The sequence below is a fragment of the Egretta garzetta genome, unplaced genomic scaffold (assembly GCF_000687185.1).
Source record: "Egretta garzetta isolate BGI_Z169 unplaced genomic scaffold, ASM68718v1 scaffold133, whole genome shotgun sequence".
NCBI classification, from domain to species: Eukaryota; Metazoa; Chordata; class Aves; order Pelecaniformes; family Ardeidae; genus Egretta; species Egretta garzetta.
In genome coordinates this window covers 3,599,970-3,623,553 of record NW_009259111.1, presented here as the reverse complement: position 1 = coordinate 3,623,553, position 23,584 = coordinate 3,599,970, and the positions used below count along the sequence as shown (strand labels likewise).

At 36.5% G+C, this 23,584-nt stretch overlaps 1 protein-coding gene and 1 non-coding gene across 10 annotated transcripts in view; both read left to right on the top strand.

Moving 5' to 3' along the window:
• PIK3C2A (phosphatidylinositol-4-phosphate 3-kinase catalytic subunit type 2 alpha) overlaps positions 1-23,584 on the top strand; it is a 71,860-nt gene that overhangs the window by 27,834 nt on the left and 20,442 nt on the right. For 8 of the 9 annotated variants that reach the window (XM_035891010.1, XM_035891004.1, XM_035891005.1 and 5 more), the window contains 12 exons: positions 975-2,149; positions 7,960-8,066; positions 9,794-9,951; positions 13,121-13,241; positions 14,547-14,658; positions 15,244-15,323; positions 15,428-15,491; positions 18,006-18,149; positions 20,584-20,626; positions 20,712-20,931; positions 21,015-21,137; positions 22,770-22,937. In XM_035891010.1, the coding sequence (XP_035746903.1) occupies positions 1,040-2,149; positions 7,960-8,066; positions 9,794-9,951; positions 13,121-13,241; positions 14,547-14,658; positions 15,244-15,323; positions 15,428-15,491; positions 18,006-18,149; positions 20,584-20,626; positions 20,712-20,931; positions 21,015-21,137; positions 22,770-22,937 (2,450 nt within the window). In that variant the 5' untranslated portion in view covers positions 975-1,039. The remainder of the gene's footprint in view (positions 1-974; positions 2,150-7,959; positions 8,067-9,793; positions 9,952-13,120; positions 13,242-14,546; positions 14,659-15,243; positions 15,324-15,427; positions 15,492-18,005; positions 18,150-20,583; positions 20,627-20,711; positions 20,932-21,014; positions 21,138-22,769; positions 22,938-23,584) is intronic. The other variant, XM_009635426.2, reaches the window with a different exon arrangement.
• Positions 13,497-13,660, top strand: LOC118451940. The gene has a single exon (XR_004841540.1). It is a non-coding gene; the product is annotated as a U1 spliceosomal RNA (small nuclear RNA).

The window sequence follows — 23,584 nt, the reverse complement described above, 5'->3', positions numbered from 1 at the left end:
ATTTTATCTTGCTACTTGATATGCATACTAGCTGTTGCTGGAAGACATCTTATCTCCTGGACTCAACTCTAACCTGTCTGTGTGTAAAAGCTGTAGAATAAAGTAGAAATAATATTGAAAAATAACATAGTTCTTGTGGTACTCTCTTGTAAGATTATTTTAATAAAGAGGCATAGATATTGTAGTGAATATGGGAAGTTGTATAGTAGTACCTAGCACAAGGTTGCAACTGGAGAAATGTAAGATGTCATTTTCTTGGTGGTGGCCTTAAGCAAAAATGACCTTTCAGAGTGTCTTCCCTTACCTCGTAGTCAATGACACTTCCTTTAAGGGGCTGTTAAAGGGGTTACTTAATGAGCAGCTGTACTTCAAATTGCTTATTTTGCTTGTCCTAGAAATAGCATTTCATAAGCATTATTTCTCTTGTTAAGAGGGCAAAGTACAATAATATCTTCCAAAGGTCCTTCAGCATCGTTATGACCATTATAATCATGGTGCAGCAGTTTGATAGGTCTATCTTTTTTTTTAATGCATTGAAGTAAACTGGAAGTCCTCTTGATAAATAATGTGCTTTTATCAATGCTAGGTGTTTGTATAGTCTTTAGAATGATCTCTACTTCTGAGATTGAACCTAGCTAAGAATTGCTCAAATACGAAAACAGTTAGGTACCTGAATGTAGCTTTTCTGTGTCTTAGGTTTAGTGGTGGAAAAAGAAACTAAGTACTTACTCTACCTACTGGTTAGTACTAGTGAGAAAAAATAAATGGGTCTCGCGCAATTCCAGGGATGTGAATTTAATTGTGTGGCTTCTCTTTTTAAGTTTGACTCAAAAAAAATATTGGTGTTTCTAAAAAATTTTAGTTACTGGGCTTCTGAAGGTCATGTGCAACATTACCAGTTGGTGATGTATGACTTAGTAGTTCTACATGTATTATTACTTTTATGTGTTTCTAATGTTTCATTTCCTTTTCAGATCTGCTAAATCTATTCCGGAGCCAAGGGTGGACAACGAGTACAAGGGAAGTGTTGCTTCTTTAAATGGACATCTGCTCTTGCGGTATGGCCCAGATATCCAGTAGCAATGGATTTAAGCAGCGCTCCTCACCTTCTTTGGCAGCCGCCAGGTCAAAAGATGTGGACAAAGAGGAGGCGTTGCAGATGGAAGTTGAGGCATTGGCTAAGATGCAGAAAGAAAGAGGTGTAGCTGGTAATAAACAAACTTTTCATTCTTTAAGCAGCACCAGACAAAAAGTACAGACTCATAACAAACAGGACCATGATCTCATGGTGTTTCCAGAGTCTGATGCCAAGAGCATGGAAGATAAACTAAGTACCATTGACATAGAGAAGCTTACTCATGCTGAACTAGAGAAACTGCTGCTGGATGACAGTTTTGAATCTAGTAAAGTACCCACATTACCAGTGACTCCTATTTTGAGCCCATCTGTGTCTTCGCAATTTTATCTTGGGCCTACAGGTCACAGAAGACAGTGGACGCCTGGGATACCAGCACCTGTGACATGCACTTTACCTCCTGTTTACCCCTCAGCTTCTTACACAAAACAGACTGGTGTATTTCAAAATGGATTCCATCCAAATATGTCCTCCTATTACTCTAGAGAACCTATTTATCTTGGTCTTCCAAGACAGTCGCAATACATTTCATACCCATTGGCAGCTACTGCACCTTTCCATCCACAAGGAAGCCTACCTATATATCCTCCAGTACTTACACCAGAAATGGCAAAAGTATTTGACAAAATTGCAAGCACCTCAGAATTTCTGAAAAATGGGAAGTCAAGCACCGACTTAGAAATGACTGCTATAAAGTCTGCAGTTTCTAACCTACCAACCTCGGAAAGCTGTGGGGATGTTAGTAAGTTTGATTGGTTAGATTTGGATCCCTTAAGTAAACCAAAAGTGGACAGTGTGGAGACTTCAAATAAGGCAGAGAATGATGGAGAGGGGGCTTCAGGTATGACTGCTGAAGATCCATGGGATGCTGTTCTGTTGGAAGAAAAGTTGTTAGTAACTTGTCATCTGGAAAGAAAAGTTAATGGGAAATCTTCTGGAGCAACAGTTACAAGAAGCCAGTCCTTAAACATGCGAACAACTCAACTTGCAAAGTTACAGGGCCAAACATCACAGGTATGTAAATAAATATTTTTTAATTGCAGTACAATAGTAAAGATTAATCACAGTATTTAAAGACACTTTAAGGTCTACATTTGTTTGTTAAATGTTACTTGGCTTGAGCTGTGTCCAAATAATGTGATGTTACTGGCATACGTATGTATTAGTGATGGTCAGAAAATTGAACATTACTACTGAACTAAATCCCAAAGTAACTCTGGCCTTGTGTAATCTTTTCACATTTACTGAGGAAATTGCTGTTTTTCAACACACTACAAAAAGAAATGGAAATTATCTTTAGAACAATTGAGTATTTAAATCCTATTATAGATATTTAAATTAATAACCAATTCACATGGTACTACAAAATAAAAAGATAGTGAGTTAGACACTGAAAGCTTTATTTGAGCAGCCTTATCTCAGATTTTGAAAAAAAATCTTTTTTTTTTGCTTTATATTTGAACTTGTCAGCTTTTTGGAAAAAAACCAAAAAAAGTAGAGTAGAAAGGTGGCATACCCCAAACTCTTTTCTGCTTTCTCAGTAACACTTGCAGTCTTTGACAGGGCCACTATAATTCCCTTTCAGAGGTAGAAATCTTTCCTTCTGTGCAGAAATGCTAGAGAGATCATAACTGAACCTTTTGGTTATACTGTCCTGGAAAGTGGGGATGCCTATTGGGTCAGAAACCCTGTACTTGTGTTCTGGAAGAAGGAGAACCGTCTTTGCGTGATGTTACTTTTATCAGGCAGGGCAAAAGGGCGATTTGTGCTCTAGGATCAGGATCGCTTTCATCAAAATCTCAAGACAAAAATGTCACTGGAGGCTTTAGTTATGACACTCATCTTTTTGGACATTGAGCACATGCAGTTTGTACCAAAACTAAACTGCACAGCAGATGATCAATACTATCAATACAATACAAAGCAATCTCATCTGGTTAATTATGCCCCCAGAAGTGCATCCTACCCTTTTCCAAGTCCAGTAAATGACTGTAGATTATTTAAGTTTTCCTATACTTTAAAATTCTTTCTGTGATAATTCTGTCATAAAACAAGCCATTGAGTTTTAAAATATTAGTTACCTCACTAGAAAGTGAGTATGAATACTTCTGTATTTTTATTTTTTGGTAAAGAGAGTACAAAGACTGAAGGAGAAGTCTTCAGTGGAAAAGTCAACACCCTGGCAAGGGTGATAATGGCAGGAAAAATCGTATTTGTAGAAACTGGTTGGAGGGGAGTAAAAGATTTGTTTGCCTTGGAGACTTTGGATTGCAGCTGTTTTGAATCTTATGTATTGTCTTTCTAGGTGTTTTTCATAGGCTAGGAACATGCAATAAACCCCCAACCTGTTATCAGTCAAGGATATTTTCCAAATTGCTCCTTAGTTCTTCCCTCCCTTCCAAACTGGGGGAGTTGTTCTGTTTTGTTTTTTTTTTCTCATAAAAAGGAACATTTACTAGACTTTGGCTTAAAGGGCTGAATTTCCATTGAAGTGAAATTTTTGGCCCCCCGTTTGAAGGATTTCCTGTTTTTCTGGGCTAGTTGTCAGTATTCTGGCAAAAGTTTAATAGAAGGCCAGTGGAGAAGGACCAAAAAAAACCCTAAACCCAAAAAAACCCTTTACCTCTGCTTTTAAGGGAATGCATTTTTCACATCACATGTGTGAAGATCTTGGATCTAACTTAATTTCATTTTTTTCCATTGAACTGTGATATGTGAGCTCAGTTATTTCCTAGTATTTGGGGAGGCATGTAAATTTGGGCTCTACCAGAGTTTGCTTCTTCAGTTTGTCATGTTATCTAGTGATGTGTTTGTCAGTTTTCCAGTGATGTTTGGTTGGTTGTAATGTAACTATTGACTGGAATAGCTAGACTGTATTGGGTCAGTGCTTCAGAGGTAGTGTCTGTCTGTAAAAAGTAACATTTGACTGCTGCTGAATGAAGTGTGATTTTATAAATTCCAGGGTTTTTTTTCAAGAATGCAGGATTTAAAAGGGTCTTTCCTGTTCATCAGGTCCAGTCCCGTGCTATTTGCAGATCACATGTTGACTGATACATAAAATGCTCCAGCTTTGCCTTCACATGTGGCCTTTTACTCCTGCTACTTTTGATTTAAAGGCTGTTCCAGACCCTCACTGTCCCCATCAGTCATCTGTTTTTCTGCAGAAATGCATTCATAACTAGCTCTTAGCAAATGTTGTTCTTAACAGGATGGAACAGCAGGTATTTCAGATAAAGAACCTTTTTGATGTTTACCTCAATATAAGAGACAGTGACTTTCTCTCAGCTTTCATTGTAAACTCTGTGTGATAGCTTCTCTTTCCTGCCACTTCTGTGTTTTTTTTGAAGATGGCTTATGAGAATTTTAGTTCTCTATGTGAGAGTGCAATGTACCATGTGCCTTGTACAACTGGCATGAATAAACCCTCATTACAGGTAGGGGCATCCTGCTTGATACACTTTTATTGCATTTGCTTTATTTATGATGGCATCGCAATAGCACATACTGATTGTGTTGTCAGTTAATATATCTGATTTTCTTAAGCCACTATCTCTTTCGAACAAATTCTGAGTTTATAGCAGACTCCTGCAGTGAATACCCAATTGAAGGTTCAAGATTTACTTTCCACTTGTGTTCCTCCAGTCTGTGGTTAACTAATTTTGGCATAATACTCCAGTTCTAGCCTGCATTATAAAGTTAGCTGATGATACAAACCTGTAAATTATCAGCAGGGGTGCTTCTGCTGCTTATGCTGAGTTATTAAAGAAGATAATAAATAGATCTAAAGAAGAGTCTCTCAAACAGGTATCCTTTCAACATAACCTGTGGCTTTTGCTTTATCTTCTGCCCATCTAGTGCTGCTACTTTATTTTCTAGTTTAAATAATTTTCCATCTAGTATAGTAGGAAGCTGAGTTATTTAGCCTCTATTTTTGTCAGTTTTCTTGTATTTTATCCCATTTACCTCCAGGTATATATATCCTTCAAATTATATTCTCAAGTCTTGCATCGTAACTAGTCTGGATCAGTTTTCTTCCCCTGAGTAACTCATAGTCTTGCTGCTCCTTTAAGCAAAACTATTAGTAAAAATTTCTAGTCATATATTTTGATTCTATCATTATATTTAATCCCTTGAATCAATAGATTGCTTTGAGGTTTACTTCATATTTGATGAAGTATCTATATAATCAGCATCCCTCTTCAGTGTTTGTCACTGTCCTTTCTGAAAGCAGAGGCAAAATCATCATTTTGTCCTATTATAGGTGTCGTCTTCTCTACCTTTCCTCTCCACAGAGCTGAAAAGTCTTGTGGCTTTATATACTCATGGGATTTAACTTGACTTTTGGTAATTTACTGGGGTTTGGGTTTGGTTTTTATTGTTAAGAGTAATTGTATTTGCAGACCACTTCTATTTTTGCAGGCTGCACTGATATGAACTATTTATCTAGTTTGGCCTGAAGTCCTTTCTTACAAGTTATTTCCTGTTTGACTGATAGCTTTTGCACCTCCTAGATATGCTCATCTAGAAGTTAAAGAAATTCAAATCCTGCTTGTTGCTCAAAACACTAATTATCTGAGTCCACTGGATTTTGAATGGATTTCTTAGTTTATCAAAGCTTGTTCTCCTGAAATTATCTTCCAAAAAGTTATCAAAAATGAGCATTGAAATTCAACCAGAAAAGCAAGGAGGTATTTAATGTTCTTAATTTTCCACCAGCGTGTAATTTCCAGCAATACACACTTGAATTAACATTAGGTTTCTCTCCTTAGCCAAATCTGACCCTGGGGTCAACTATGGGTAACTAAATAAACTTTTTTTTTTTCTTGGCTCTTTACATTAGAATTTTATTGTTTACCCTGGCTAAGCTTGCATGTGTAGAAGTGCCATGTTCCCTAAATTTCTTGGAATTTAACAGCAGAACAACCTGCAAGTTTTGCTGTAATTCAAAAGTGTTACATAGTGGCATGAAGTAGCAATGTTGCATCACCGGTGTGACTTAATTCTAAGTAATCCCCTTGTGTATTGCTTTTGTACTCTGGTTAGAGTTGCAAAGTGCTTCCTTAAAATAAGTTCTTAAATAGAGAAAATTTAACATTTGTGTAGCCAGCTTCTTGATTTGAAATGATTGAGTATTGTGTTGAGTGCTGACCAGCAGTTAGTTGAATCTTTATCAAAGTTGTTTACCTTTTACTTGGTATGTTACCTTCCTGTTTCCTTGTATGATTTTTTTTTTTTTTTGTTATTGTGTAATTGTTTAAAGAACACATGTGCTAGGTACAATTGCACAGGTTTGTCAGCAGGTCTTGTGCAGTTGCCTGGAAGTATTTTTATGTGACAGAACTTGTCTGAGATACTAGAATGGAAGAACCTTTTCGAATTTGAGGTATTATGCATGCTCCTGAATGTCATTCCAGGGTTTGTGGCTTTACAGCTTCCTGCTCTAATTGCTTCCCATGGTATGGCTGATCCCCAATTATATAGAATTAATCTTTTTGAACTGATCAGTGTTCACAAAACCAATATTTTAGCTGAAATAACTAGGTTTAAATGCAATCCAAATGGCAATTATGGGTTGCGTATATTATTACTGCTTAAACAAGTTAGCCTGAGCGTAAAAAGTTCTAAAAGAAGACCTGATGGTACCTAGCTCTGCATGTTACAGATTTGACCCTGTTTCTGAGACAGACTAATTTGACTATAGTCTGATACGCTCTAATGAAATTAGATGCTCAGCTTTGTCAGCTAATAATAAATAACCCATGCACCAGTTAAGTAGTTATTCACTATTTCAAGTATGAACAAACTGTGATGATTTTCAGACAAACTGTAGTCCAGTTCGCTTTTTTTCCTGGACTTCTGGGTGGATGAAAGTCTTCTATAAGCATTGTAAAAGCTCTGGATGTAAAATGTAACTGGTCAGAAGGCTTTATCCTCTACGCCTAGGTTGGACATGATTAAAGTCTTCAAGATCAACTTATTCCAGGGAGGATCTGGCTGGAGTTTCCCGAGTACTGCAGGCTAGCCGTGGCTGTTAGACTACAGACCACTGGGTTCCACCTCAACCCCACTGGTTGTTCCAGCTCCTCTCTGCTGTTTGCTTATGCTGGCATTTGCATGGCTGTATTGTGAATTGGATCAGAAACAGATACGGATTAAAAACTGCTGCAGTTTTGTTGATGGTTTTTTTTTTAAGGTTTATTAGATGTTGTTGTTTGAAACTGCAGTTCTCTTTTTAGCAATTGTTTTTTAGATTGGATGCTTCAAAGATTGTGGTTTACGTTGTTCGGAGCTGGTGGGTGCATATGGCGTAAGGTATTAAAACAGCAGTAATTTGATACCATGAGATTAGTTTTGAGTTTAGTGCTCAGAATGCTACTTCCTTCCACTGCACAATTTATCTTTTCCTGCTTTGTAGGAAAAGGTAGTCACAGGCAGAACTGATGTATAATGGTTCTTTCAGGGACTATACTGAAGGCTGAATTGCAGAAGTGAGGAAAAAACATTTGTCTGTCTTCCTCCTCTGGTTCAGCAAAATCTAGACGAGTTCTAATGCAACAGGTCACTGCTGAGAGCTCAGGAACTGTTATGCTTGCAACTTAATCTTGACTGATAATGGTGCTGTCAAATGAATTACCTTCTGTAAAGAAGAGTGAGTCCAGTGAATCTTACTTTTCAACTTAGTAATGATATAAATTTTTCGCCTTATAGAAGTAGACAAAAAACTAATAGTAAACCCCAGACTCCTGAAAATCTGTCGTCTACACATGACTTTGCTGGTTATAGGAATATGTTTGCAGTTATTTAAATACTGTATTATCTTTGAGTTGCAGAAAGACAATGGGACCACTGGCATGCTGACAGAAAACGTGCTTCTCCAAGAAATTGAAGGGCAGAATCAAGAACTGTCAGCTTTTTCTCAAGCAGTTACAAAGTAAGAAATTACTGAACAAAAATTAGCTTTCAGAAGGGAAGAAAAAAGCAAAATGACTCATCTTCAGTTAGGTTGACAGGGCTGGTCCTACATTGTTTGCTTGATGGGTGGATTTCAGTATGTGTCCTTTTCCCTTTTCTTATCCCAGTTTTTCCTGGTTTTGTCTTGATTTTTTTTTTTTTTTCCCCAAGAATGTGACAGATGTTAAGGTGTTCAGTACTTAGGTTTTTGAATTATCATATCTCCTCTTTATTCTTTTGGTGCTGTGACTTTCCTCTCACTTTTTTCCTTGTTTTTATAATACTTTTTTATCCTCAAACTGTTTCTTGTATTTCTATATATCTGTATCTCCTATATATTTTTAATACACTTTCTTTTGAAAGAATTTGAAGTCTTTATTTTCTTAGTTGATACACCTCACTGAATCCTGTCACTCAGTGGCTTTCTAATCCTTAAATGCTCTCATTTTTATTGCTTCCACAACTAGAAATCTGTAACAAATAAAACCTTCAAACTTGTTCCTGCTTTGATCAGGTGGTGAAGTTTCTTAAAGGTCATACCAAAGAAGATGGGACTTGATAACCCAGAACACTCCTTCTAGTTTTTCTGCTTACTGCCACAATTTAATGAGAAATATTTTTTGGGGGGGGCTTTTTTCTTAGAGAAGACAAACTAGGAGTCTTGCCTCTTTTCCTCTCAAGATCAAAATCCAAGAACTAATGGGGAAAATAGAGATCTTTGAAGGATAACAGCTACTTTTTAGAACAGGAATGTTTATGAAATTGAAAGCAAACTTGATGAAACCAGTGAGAAGTTGTATGCCTGTGAGACTTACTGATGAACAACATTAAGACAAAGATGACATAAAATGGGCTTATTGAAACAGTTTCTAGTGAAATCTGGTTGTTGTCCTTTCTTTCAAGACCCTGTGCTTAAAATGCTGATGGGATTTTGACGGGAGAACACTTGTTAGAGGGATTCCTTTTTTTTTTTTTTTTTTTTTGTCCCCCATTCATACTATTGTCAGGGATTAAGATGATGAAATAGATTACTATTATAGATGAGTTCTGTTCTTAATCTCCTATAATATTACTTTAATGTTGGCAGAAGGTTAAGGTTAAATTATTTTATCTATGTTAAATAGCAGAAAATAAAAAGCAGCTATCAAAGTATGGTTGGTTCATCACTAGGTGAATGTTTTACACTGTGTCCTAAAGAAAAGCCTTTCCCTTAATTTAGGCCTCTTTCCTAACTTCTACAACTTGGAATAACTACCTTCTGTATAGTATCTAAATTCAGATTACATTTCCAAAAATTAAAACATGTAAAGAGTTTTGTGGTGTTTTGTACATAAAAGAAATTACCCTTTTTAAAACACATTTTTAGCAAATGCCATGGATTAGCTGTTTTAAAACTGTTTTAGAGCTTAGATTCTAAGGAAGCTGGATATGTCCTGTAAGCACTGACATATTAAGTATTTTTAAGCTATATGGAAAACCTGCCTAATTATAAGCTAGTTTTTTTTCCCCCCTAACTAACTACTTATATAATTATTGTGGGCAGTGTTCTGTTGAGAGTAGAAAAATTAAATGGTGTTTGGTATGTATAATTTAGGTAAAGAGCAAAAGGTAGTGTTTACTGTTCTGGCCTGTGGCTATTACCATGTTATTTTGCTGTAGTCTTAGACTTATCCTTTGCAATGCTTCATAAACCTTCTCTGCTTTCAGATTGAGGACCAAGTTTCCTTATGATAATCAGCAAACAAATCCAGGCTTTGTGCTGAGTCCAATCATGCTGCAAAGAAATATAAGTGGGGAGAGTGCCAGTGTCAAGGTTTCTATAGAAATCGAAGAATTCCAGCAACCAGTAACTTTTACATGTGATGGTATGTTTCTGCTTTTTTTAAATTGGAGTTGGCTTGTAATAATTAGAATGGTGGGTTAAGACTGTACATGCAGTCTAGGCCACTGGCTTTCAGTTTTTGTAATCCCTGGATCTCAGGTGTTCAGATTGCTTGTGGGGAACATGGAAAAGGTAACTGAAGAAAGGACCTAATTCTGGGTCAGAGCCTCTGTCATAAAATATTTAGGAGCTGAAAAAGTCAAACTTGTGGGTTTTTTTGTTTTTTTTTTTTTTTTTTAAAGAAAGCCAGAAAAACTAGAAGCACTATTCTGTCCACGTAAAATATTTAGGAGCTGAAAAAGTCAAACTTGTTTTTTTTTGTTTTTTTTTTTTAAAGAAAGCCAGGAAAACTAGAAGCACTATTCTGTCCACAGCTGAGAATGTTAAAATAGTTTTTCAAGAGTTTGACCTACTTTATGGTAATTGAGAGGATGACAACACCAGGACTGAGTTTCTTAACTTTAAACTTTTTATTTCAACACCCTAACGTGTGTTTTAAATAAACTTTTGCAGGCTCTCTCAAAATTTAGACAAATTGCTTTTGGGAAATAAGAATAAACACTGAAATGACTTATTACTTGACTTCAGTATACACTTACAAACACAAACATGAAAATAATACTGTTGTGATGTGCCACAGCTATCTGGTCCAGATTTCTGGGTAGCCAGGAGTATTAGTTTGGGGTGGAACTTTTAGGTTTGTCTTTTTCTTGTGCATAAATTCATATTCTCTGTGCAGTCAAGACTACACAGCATGTTTGCATTAAAGGCTGTAACTGTGGATGCTGTCAGCTTCTGGCAGTTCTTGGTGATAAAATAACTGATAATAAATTACCTCAAGGACAACTTACTTTTTAGCCTCTGTATTGATGTAGTCTCTTAGAGCCTTCGTGCAGGTTTCCATTCCCAGACCATGTCACCTGATAGTGGGTCTGTGGTGTGTTTTTGTCACTTGTTTCTCTATCAGTAACAGTGTAGATGCTTTAGAATTGGTTGTTTTCAAAAGATACGAAGTTGCTCTGTTACCCACTTAAACAGCTGCTCTCTTGGAAAACAAGTTCTCAATGCAGAAGTCTTTTCATTCTATATGAATTTGCTGGGCCTTATAGTTGTTCTGCTGTGATTTAATACTCTTCTGTCAGGAAGCGTGGTGGACTGTAAGTGTAGCCTAGGAAGGGTTTCTGCTCTTAACCCTTAAGATTACACTTTCCTAGTGTTACAGGCTTAATCTTTTCCTACAAAAGCCTTTGGTAGCGTGACTAAAATGTTACAACTTCAGCCCTTTATTTCCAGAAGTTTTGTGAATACCTTGGAATGTGTTTTGCATTCTAGCCCCATGTACCTTATTCTTTGCGCTTTCTGCTCTCTTCCTTTTTCTGATGCTGAAACTACTTGTCTTCCATAGCTAGTGAAAGACAGGTATCTGTAGCTCATATATGACTACTAACAGGGGTATTTAAAGCTATTCTCTTCCTTTAAGTCCTTCTGTTCTTGGTCAAATTGTTGCATACCTTAGCATCCTAATGCTAGAACTACTTTAGTATGGCTTTCAGTCCTGCTCAGAAGGAACTGCAGCCTTTCAATGTTCTGACAACACGTGTAGAAAGGACCCAGGAGAGAAACAGATGAACTTTAGAGCTTATTTGGGTATACCTATTAATTTTGCATTTGTTTACTAGACTTTACATGGAAGTGCAAGTCTACCTGAGCAATCATTGCGTGTCAGCAAGAAATGAATGTCTTTTGATAAGACAGAGGGAGGGAAAAAGGTGGTAACATTATCTTTGCATTACTCCACTAGGCAGGACTGGCAGACCTTCGCCAATGCAGCCTGTGACTATAGCCCATAAACTATTACTACATCTTTTTTTCTCTATCAAGCACCATATTCTCTGCTGAAGGTAGTACAGCAGTTTCAGTCTAGACTAGTAATAAGTTAAATAGTCTTAATAATGAGTTAGATAGTGTTTCTGAATTCATACTTCTTATCATTCCTTGTTCTTGAATTCCACATACTTATTCTTCATATGCTATCAAATACCTCTATGCTTGTAATAATTAGTCATCTGTCAATAAGGTGAAGCACTTGCATTATCTTCTGGAAAATATTGTTGTGGCACTGCCTCTCTGTATCTACCATAGTAGTAACATTTCTTTCTCAAAAAAAAAAAAAAAACAAACCCAAAATTCAGGAAAATTAGTAAGATTCCCGGAAGGTGGTGGTGGGGGGGAACGGAACACTTTGAAGGTACTAATGAAAAAATAAATTCTTCTGTACAGCGCTTTTTACAGAATTTTGAGCCACTTAGTGACATTGCTTGCAAATTATTTAAAGGAGAAGATCAGAAACTAGGGAGGGAGGGGTGTAGAGAGCATTTTGTACTTAAAAGGTTTGTGGTGTTAAAACATATCTATGTATTTTTGGTCAGTGACAGCTGGTGGCTGTGGCAGAATGGGATTGGGATTATTTCTTTTGCTCAGTAGTTGCTGGATGGAAGAGAGAAACTGTTTTCAAAAAAAGCATTTGGAGCCTGATGTGAAAGTTCTGGTAGCTAAGAGTTGCTTTTTGCAAAGGCTTGGTGATGCTTAGTGAGATCTGATCTGTATAATATGGAAACTCACCTAGACAAATGGAAAAGAAAAAGAAAAAAGAACTTTCAGTAGGATTTGCCTCTGCTACAGCTGATACTGACTTCCTCAAAAGCAGAAGAAATAGAGAAGTTCCTTCTCTATCTCCTCAGATAATGATTTTTAAACTTTAAGCAGCTCTGGATCACTTACCTATCTGAAGTTCTTGCTAAATAAGGCAAATTTATGATTAAAAAAAAAAAAGGCTATCCTCATATAAAAACTGGAAAACAAACTGCAGACTGTTTTTATACTTTTGCTCAAGTGACTACCCTACATACTAATTTAAAAAGGATTTATTGATTCCTTAAACTACAGGCAGTTTTTATAAGATGCCTTTCTTTGTGGGGGAAAAAAGTGAAGATCTCGAACTGTGAAATTTAGGAGATAATAGAAACACTAGAGTCTTCCCTACAAGTATAAAAATAAATTTCATTAATTAATGACAATTTATGGGTGAACAATGGTTAATATCACTTGCTTTAGATTTATATTTAACTTTTAGATGTAATTTCTTTAAACAGTGAGTTCCCCTGTTGAGCTTATAATAATGCAGGCACTTTGCTGGGTACATGATGATTTGAATGAAGTGGACATTGGCAGCTATATCCTGAAAGTCTGTGGCCAAGAAGAAGTTTTACAGAAGTAAGCAAACTCTTTTTCATTAATATTTAACTTCATGCTTTTTCATGGCACCGTTACTGGAAAATATATCTTTAATGATTAAATGTGTGAAAGCAGAAATCTTAAAAACATAAAAGCGTTACACTTTGCACAAAGATCAGAAGTCTCTAGAGTTGCTCTGGGATACAGCAAAGTAGGTTCTCAACAGCTTCCTAGAAATCTGTTCTAATCTGCCATCTGTTCTGTTGAACACAAACAGTTTTTTTCTGGTGTAGATCTCTTACCTGGCAGGGGAGACACCATGATCAGGCAGGTGGTTTTCCCAGGGCGAGGCTCATCCCCTGCACTCCGGGCGTGCTGACCCCTGCGATTTCCCCAAATGCGGGAAACTCGACTGCATAATTTGTGGTAGTGGGGGACTGCGTTCGCGCTCTCCCCTGCTATGAATTTTTCTAGGGAAGTAATAGTGCCCCTGTACTCGGTGCTGGTGAGGCCGCACCTTGAATCCTGTGTTCAGTTTTGGGCCCCTCACTACAAGAAAGACGTTGCGTTGCTGGAACATGTCCAGAGGAGAGCAACAAAGCTGGTGAGGGGTCTGGAACACAAGTCATATGAGGAGAGGCTGAGGGAACTGGGGTTATTTAGTCTGGAGAAGAGGAGGCTGAAGGGAGACCTGATCGCCCTCTACAACTACCTGACAGGAGGCTGTAGTGAGGTGGGGGTCGGCCTCTTCTCCCTGGTAACAGATGATAGGACGAGGGGGAATGGTTTGAAGCTGCGCCACAGCAGGTTTAGGCTAGACATTAGGAAAAACTTCTTCACTGAAAGGGTTGTCAGGCTCTGGAATGGGCTGCCCAGGGAGGTGGTTGAGTCCCCATTCCTGGAGGTTTTTAAAAGAAGGATAGATGAGGTGCTTAGGGACATGGTTTAGTGGTGGGATGGCAGGGTTAGGTTAAAGGTTGGACTCGATGATCTCAAAGGTCTTTTCCAACCAAAGTGGTTCTATGGTTCTATAGCATTTCTGTAGATGGATGTTGTACTTTTCAGCTGCTCTTCAAATCCCAGTAACCAGGAAAAAAAAATCTGATGATGATTTCTAATAAACTGAAATAATCTGTGGTTTTAGAGCTTTAACAAAAGTATAGGTACCTGTAATAGTATACTAAAACTTCTGCAGAAGTAAAAATCAGATCAAGAAGTATGGTGTCGAGGTTGATTCACCATTTTGTTTTTATGAGCCAACAGGTTGCCTTAAATAGCCCATGTGAGTTGTTTGAAAAACACTGCGTATTTTTGGTGTGACTATAGCTTTCTTCTGTTTAACAGTAAGCACTGCGTAGGAAGTCACGAATATATTCAGAACTGTCGGAAGTGGGATATAGAAATCAAACTGCAGCTCTTGACCCATAGTGTAATATGCAGAGATCTGGCGCGAACAGTAAGTACCTCCTGAACTGCAGCAGCAATATAAATTTTCAAGACTTTGGGAATTTGCATCAGTTGGATTTGAGGAGTAACCTTTTTATGTAATTAACAAATTAGTATGTCTGCTTGGTGTTGAGAACTGTATTCTCTATACTAAGAGGAAATGAAATACGTACTGAATTTTTGCAAGGTAAATAATATAAATATGGATAATCTCTCTTACTAGACGAAGTACTATAGCTGGAAAAAGTGTGCAAGCTTTTGGACTAAATTTGAGTCCTGAAAGAGAAAGCAGCAAATTTCAGAGTTAAATAAAAGTTGAGAACAGTTTCTGAGTTTAATTAGGTACATCCAGGAGGAAGGGAAGAATATTTGATACCTGCATAGTTAAGCACTCGACTGCTGTTTCTTCCCTCTTCCCCCATCCCAATGTGTACATGTTTCGTAGGCTATTAATTTGTTATTTCTTTTCCACTTTGAAGAGATCACCTTATTTTTCCCCTTCTACTCCATGGGTATTAGTAATGAAACTTCTAAAACAGTATTACAGATTACAGAAAGGCGAGAACTGGACTTAATATCTAATTTTTTATTGCAGGAAGATGATGACAGAACACCCATACATCTAACCAAACACCTTTATAAAGTAGAAAAGCCTTTCAGAGAACCTATTATAAGGTAATGTTACGTGGTTATTTTAGTAATCAAGCCTGCTGCTGAATTTCTCACCAAGGTTATGTTATTCTCTTGCACTTGTGTTCAAGAATTACTATTTTTTGCAGGTCTTCTATTGAAGAGCTTCTTGATGTGTATCACAAGCAAGTTAACATAGCTCTTAAAAATGAGGTAAGGGCATCGTAAATTATTGCTGAACCAAAAGTAGCATGAGAAAGCTTACTAATGAGATAGTTGGAAAAAAATACTTTCTTGAGGAAACTGAGATCTGAATAAACTGTCAAATGTAAATTTGAAATCATGGATTTTTAGATTGCTTTTCCTCTCTTCTTCCTAGCTTTTCTTGCAAACTAATTATTACCTAATTGTCGCAGCTAGAAATGTATCTTCCAAGTCCTGGGGTGCAAAATAACCTTTTCTTCAAAGATGTTGGAAGAGATTAATTTAGAGGAATAGGGAAAAGGCCTGAATCCTATGTCAGTTGTTGTCAGCTGTGAATGATATATTGGTAACAGATAAAAATTTACACAAAAGTGAGCAGTAATAGTTGTGTACAATGGGAGTTATAAATGAAGCATGTTTGGAACATACAAGTAAGTTTTACACAAAGTGTAATAACATCTTATTCTGCACTATTGGCTTAATTTAAAATACACTGAAAATGGTTGCCTGCTTCAATGTATGATAGGTATCTTAAAACAGCTTGCAGGTGGAGTAGTTTGGAGTAATTTCCCAAATGCAAAAGCTAGCTGAAGATAACCTGCTTTACTCATTTCTAAAAGGAGAAGCTTAAACTCCTGATAGTACTGTAACCTGGAGACTTAAATTCTTAAAGATTAGATGACTATGTTTCTTACACAGTTTCTGTAAGAACAGCCTTTAAATGAGTGACTTAATTACAGTACTTTTCATTTTCACTATGTTGGTTTGCCTCCCTAGGAATGCAGGTCTGAACAAGCTGATGTCCACTATTTACTTATTCCCTTAATGTTATTTAATTCTCTTGATGGTGATCCACCATGTTCTCAAGGGTAGTTTTGAACACAATCTTTTTGTAGAAGAGTGAGATGTTACTCCTCCTTGATATGGTGGTGTTTTTGTTTCTTTGCTCTTGCAGCTGCTTCAGCTTGCTTGTTTAACTGTGGTTTTACAGGGTGAGGTGAGGAATGCAAAACATCTCAATTCAGACTTGCTTTCTGCTCTTTCTGCAGTGTTTTTGAGGATGAGAGATGCAGCTTGTAGGTGATGATGATTAGGTCGAAATATCAGCAGTTGTTTAATTTGAAATTTTTTACTTCGTGAAGTGAATTTCTGTACAGGTTCAGTAGCTCAAGCTTGCTAATCTAAGTGAAATAGGGTAAAATAATCCATAAATAACTTGTTTATAGCCTTTGATTTCACATTGTGGGACATCTAACAGTTAGCACAGTTAGCTATTGTCTTTTTGTTGAGATTAATTTGAGAGCCTGTGAGGAAAATAGCAGTGGGAAACCAGCTGTTATCTTCAAAGTGTTAGCTTTGAAAGTATGGCTTAAAAATTTACAATGTCTTCTGACTTCTATGGCTATTTTCTTACCATGACAAAGTTAATTGTTGCCAGGTAACTCCCAATCCCAAAACTTTTTTATTCAAATGGTTTCTTTGCTATCTGTTTGTAGGAAGATCATGAGAATATGTCTGGGGTTGGGAATTGGTTTACATTTTACCAAGAGGATATTAGGCTAATCCCTCTTACTTAGTTGTAAGTGCCCATAAGTGACTGTGAAAGAAACCTATACATTAAGCCTTTAAAAAGTAAAGTTACTTTGAAGCAAATATTTTCTTTTTCTACATGTGTTCTTTAAAATGGCATTAAGACTTTGCTTATATTAAAAAAACAAAACCCAAGAAACCTAGTAATATTTAGATTTAAATTAAGTAGCTTTTCTTCTATTTGAAAAGAAGGAAGGAAATATTAGGAGCATCTCAACTGTGTCTTAAACAGCCTACCAGCATTTTCATTCTCTGATAAGAAGTTGATCTGATCCTTTCAAAAGAGATGCCTGTTAAGTGTGCAATCCTCCTTCCTCTCCTTCTCCAGTTTGCAATTACTTCATCTGGAAGAACCTTTTAAATTAAATAATATGTAAAGCAAAAGTTGCAAAAGCTTTTTTCAAAGGTACATGAAGTGAAGTAAAAAGATGACTTTCTGTTATGGAAGCTATACTGTAGTGTAAGTGTAACTTGAAGCTATGTGTTTGTTTTAAGAGGGCTGAAACTGAAACACTGCTTCTTTAGCATTCCTTCCTCACACTAATTGAATATCCTTTTTGAACTATGCTTTCTTTTTTTTTTATGCCATGAGGGAATTTGAGCTCAATATCTCATTAGAAAACACTTGTCTGCCTACAACTTAATCGAAAAATCATTGGAAACCTCCTAATGTTTCCTGGGACACAGTTCTAAAATCTGTACTACTCCTCTGTGGTTTTTGAATTGATAACTGAGCTATAAGGAAGTTCTCAATAATGAGGTTTTTGTTTAATAGAACTGTTACACCACAGTTTAATGTAATTGAGATATGCATCTCATAATGAAATTTTCTTGGCAATTCGTTCTAAAAAAAAAAGGTAATAAAAATGAAAGCAGCACTGGGTTTTGCAATTGTGATCAGATCAATCTGTTCTTTCATACATTCCTTATTAGAACCAGCATAAAGCAGTAGATCACGTAATTAAGACTGTCAGAAAAATCTGTTCTACATTGGACTGTGTAGAGACTCCTGCAATAACAGAATCGGTAAAGAAGCTAAGGAGGGCTGTTAATCTTCCAAGGACTAAAAATGCTGAGGTAAACTTTCACTCTATAAATTTAATTCTGAGGTATGCTTTTTAACACTGATAAATACAATTTCATAATCTTTGGTAACTGCAAATATCAGCAACAGTTCAGTCAGTGTTATGTAGTTGTGTTTGGTTTTGGTTTTTTAATTTTACTTGATATCTTCCATTTATTTTAACATCTCTTTGCTGTTAATGCGTTAATCACTTGCTCTTGGAATCCTTTCCTGTTCTAAATACTGACTTTTTTAAAAAACTAGTTTTAGAATACTGTGTTATGGTTCTGTAACTACAGACTTGTGTCACAGCAGATGCTACTAAATCTGACCAAGGGAAACTGATGGCTAGCTCATGCACTCTAAAATCAATGCTGTTATCCTTAAAGGAGGAATTCACATCATGTATTTTCTGTGCAGTATTTATGTGAATAGCAATAGCATCTTAAATCTCTTAACAGTTCATGTTCCTGCAGTCCTGAGCATATAGACAAAAATAAAAATCTCTCAAATAGCACAGATAAAACTTCCTTGCAATGAACAATTCACTTGAGCAGAATTGATCTCAAGTCATGTCGTCAAAAACAGTCATTAAATGGAGAAAGTGTGCAAATAAAAAGGCTAAATTGTAATGCTATTTCTGTTGTCCTGCTTCCTTATTAGAGTGGCGATTCATGGGCTGTTCTATTCACTTTTGGCTTAGAATCATGGAATGGTTTGAGCTGGAAGGGACCTTTAAAGATCATCTAGTCCAACTCCCTTTTTAAAAGCATTTTAAGACTAGTTCCACTTCTCATGGAAGCAGAAATAATTGATACTTGAATTCTTAAGTCTTACCTAATCAGTCCCTGTCCTCATCTCACAGAATGCATTGTAACGCATTTACTGGGCAACTGTTACATGTGCACTGTTATATGAAGGCTGGGTTGGACTCATCAGTTCAATGATATATTTGTAGTACTGAGCAGAAGTCTTGCAAAATGCATGAACTAAATAAATACGGTTGTCACAAGAACTAAAATTCTTGCGGGGAAATGCAGGAAATACTAAGAAAACTTAGTGAAATACAGGGTATCAAATATTTCTTCAATGATTGCTTTTTGCTAGGAGAAAGCTGTAGAAATAATTAGATTATTGTGTAAAAATAACTTAAAAAATAATGCTATCCCAGTAGAATTTGGGAAAAAACAAAACAAACAAAACCAACTTTTTTATCAGTAAACCCCTGCAGTTCTCATGCAATGAACATTACCATTTAAGCCAATGTGCATTAAGGCATATAGGATTGCTTTCAGAAATGAAATTGCTGTAAAGATTGGAGCCAGTTGCGTCTAAACCTTATTTAAGACATTGGTTGATTTTTTTTGTAATTGTTTTGTGGTTGGAAGAAGTGGCCAAAAAGTAAAAGAAAACAGTAGATTGTCAAGTAGAAATTTACATGTGTAGTGCTGTTTCAACAGTTTGGCATCCTGTCATCTGAAAGTACTTGTACTACTTGACAAGTATGGTAGAAACATATGGCATTTTTTATGAAAGGGGAAAATGATGTGATATTTATTTTTTCCCCTAAGTTTCTGCATGTTTTTTAGAAAAATGTGAAGGTTTTTGGTACTTAAAACTCAATGTTGACAAGATGCTCAATTAATACACTGAAATGGTAAGGAGAGCTTTCATTTTTCTGCAGTAGTGGTGGCAAACCTTAGACTTTCTCTGAAGTATTCAGAATTCACTGGGTTTTGTTTTTAAATCACAAACATAGATTTCATTAGAAGTTTTAGTTTTTTTAGAAGTTGAATTTGGCATGAAAGCCTTCCTTATTAGAAGGGAGTAAATTCCCATGATTTGTTTGCCACCTTTTGGCTTCAACAGCGTCCTTGTTGAGACTAGACATTGCTGTAGTACTGTATCATATTTAGACTTCCAGTTTAGCAGACCAAGAAGCAAACACAGCAGATAATACAAAGTGACAGTACTTGCTGTTCAGTTTTCTCAGTTGTTTATGCAGTAAATTTATAGTAAGTCTGTAAGTAAGATGCCTTAACAAATGCCAGAAACAAAACAGCTGTTCAGGGTTAAATTACTGGGTAATAGAGCGAACAGCTTCTGCTTTCATCTGTAACAGCCCTGACTGAATTTTATCTCTACTCAGAGTATCCTGAGCAATATTCCAATGTACTGTGTCTTTTAAGAGTTCATAAAGGGTCTCAAAATAGTTGTGACTTGAGGAAACATGAGCTTTTGAACTTGGTGAATAGTTGCTGCATGGTATGGAAATTGTGTTGCTGCCAGTTAACTCTTGAGGAACTTTGAGTAAAAAGATATTGTTACATGAACCCAAATATGGGCCTAATTCAGAGGTTTAATAACTTCCGTACAAGATACTTAAGAGCTATGGAAAATTAATATGGGTTTCTTGGTACTGAAATTTGATCTAATTTTACTGTGTAGGTATCCTTAAAATGTGGTGATGACACAAGCAAGAACTCATCTGGTGAGTAAAGTTCTTCAATTTTATTTAAAAACTGCTTTCAGGTGACTTTTAGGAAGATACACATTAAACATACATTATAATTTAGATTCACTGCAGCCTGAAAACCCTCTGAAAGTGAGTATAGACCAGTTAACAAGAGCGGTTTTGGTTGAGCCCCTTCTGCAACTCCACATGAATTCATGTAGCAGTTCTGCAGCAATTCCTCCAAAAGATCCTAAGAGCACTAAGGAAGCATGGACTGCCACAGAGCATCTCCAGTTCACAATATTTGCTGCTCACGGAATTTCTCCTGGTTGGGTATCAAAGTGAGTAATATTATCAATTATAAAATTCCTCCTTTTATAGCTTTTTGTTTGTTTGTTTAATTTACTTTCTTTTCCTTGTCCAGTTATGAAAAATACTACTTGATTTGTTCTCTGACCCATAATGGAAAAGATCTGTTTAAGCCTGTGCAGTCCAAGAAGGTTGGCACATACAAGAACTTCTTCTACTTGATTAAATGGGATGAACTGTAAGTGACTTCAGCATGTTAAAACTCACTAAAATATTTTGGTTTAGCTAGTACCTACCTAGCTAGCTGCTGAGTACAGTCATTCAGACAACTCTTGCTTCTGATTCCATTTTAAGTGTTGAAAGAACAATGTGTGAGACTGACTTATCAAAATCAGAAATATTTTGCTAAATGGTGTTTCACTACTCATTTTAAAAGCAGGGACAAGTGCCCTGTGCTAATGTGTTTGTAGTATACAATTATAAGGAGTTGGGAAGGTCATAGCATTCCTTGTAATGGGAACAGCTTGTGCTGCTTAAAAAGGATGAATAAAGCTTGCTTATAAGCAGTGCTCAAATTATGTAAATAGCGAGGAAGAGCAATTCACTAACATTAATGCTGAATCATTTTTTGGTCCAGATACATTGTAACAACTTTGTATCTGAATTTAAACATCTCAGGGTTATTTCTATAAAGAGAGCAGATGCTTAAGCGCTTAAGAGTATCTGTCCATAGCATATGAGAATGTCTGAGCTACTAAACTTCAGTTTCTCTTTATGGGGCAAGGGAAGAGGGTAGAAGGGAAGAAGGAAGGCCATGCAGAGGAGAAATAAGGAGAGGATGGCAGGTGATATCTGATAATTGAGAGGGGAAAGTATTTTTCATCATCTATGCACAGCTTACTCTTTTCCACTTTTAGTAGTTATCAGGCAGAATGTCATAACTGGAGCTTCAGGTGAGCTCCACACTGCCCTATATCTATTTTCCTGACTGTTTTTCAAGGTCAGTGATAGACCCTGGGGAATACCCTGGAAGTCTACAGTGACAAATTATTTCAGACTAGGAATGAGAGTTTCAGATTCTAGAATACCTGTCTTCAGGGAGTACTCAAACTACCTTTTTTTTTTTTTTTTTTTTCCCCAGTGATGCAAGGGATAATTGTCAGATCTTTTGCTAGCGAGTACTAGTGTATTACAGTGAAAGATGTGTTAGATTGCTTATAAGCTGTTTAATAGAGTTGTAGGGTTTTATAGTATAACTGGCTTAGTCATATGCTGTGATAACTTTTAGAGTGATATTTTGGTGTGTTACAAAAAATCAAACTTAAAGAACATGTTAAGCAATAAAAAGTATAAACAAAAATCCGAGTTTGAATTGCTCAGTGAGGTGTATACTCCTCAGCTGCTTTCTTCATGCGTTCTAGTGTTGTACCATTTGAATTTAGCTTTCAGTAGTTCCTAATAGATTCTTTCATTTGTATAGGAAACTATTGTCAGCTGACTCTAAATCTGAGAGATTAAGAGGCAGCTAACATGGAATTGTGTGTGTCCTTGTAGTAAGTAGAGTGGGAAGACTGGTTATTCTGGACAGTGTGGTTCTGTGTAAGGAATGAGATTTAATAGACAAAGATTAAAAAGGGTTGTTCCAAATATGGCTACAATGCAGAAGTGTAATTTAGCAGGTTTTGCAAACTATTGGTGCGGGAGGTAAAGTGAAGTGAAATATAACTACATGGAAATGTAACACTTGTTCTTCAATGTTAATTAACTTTTTGAAAGCAAGAAGCATAAATGGGTTGTATGGGTAAGCCTCTAACTTACTAACAACTGTCTGTCCTCTGACTGACTTAGTTTTAATACTTTTATTTTCCAGAATAATTTTCCCAATCCAGATTTCACAGCTGCCTTTGGAATCAGTCTTATGTCTGACTTTGTTTGGAATTCTAAATCAAAGTAGTGGGAGTTCTCCTGACTCAAATAAGCAGAGAAAGGGCCCAGAAATTTTGGGTCAGGTTTCTCTACCTCTTTTTGATTTTAGGCGGTAAGTATCCAAAGTACGGGCAAGATTATTAATAATTATTTACACTATATAAAGCTTACTCCATTCCCATAACTATAGAACTGCTTCTCTGCCACTGAATGTAGTAGGCCATGATAAAGGAAAGAATTGTTAACTGTATTGTTACGAAATAATACCTTCAATTAAATAGAGTACGAAACAATCCTGTGTTGTAGTATTTCCATCTAACTGGTTGAAAAAACCTGCTGGAGGAGGTTGAATATTGTTTGAATGAAAGTGGTTTTATTTGCAGGAAATCTTCATAGTAACATGGGCCAAAAGAGGTCATGTTAGTACCAACTGTTTTTAAGTGTGTAGCAGTTGAATATGTAAACATAACTTGAGTTGTCCTTTGAGGAATCCACTGACATTCAGGTGTTGCCCTAGAAGTCATACGCAGTTAAAGTATCTGCAGGTGTCACTGTCTACTGAACTGATAGCCTCCCTTCTACTGAAGGAGTATGGTCTTGGTAGGTGGCATTTTATGAGTTCTAATATCTGATTAGAAGGTCTAAAAGTGCATTATATTGGTTAGAAGCAGTTCAGCCAGTATTCACACATATTTTAGCAGATGAAGTGCAAACAGCCAGTTCTCAGCCAATTCATGAGCCATGGTGATAGGGAATGCA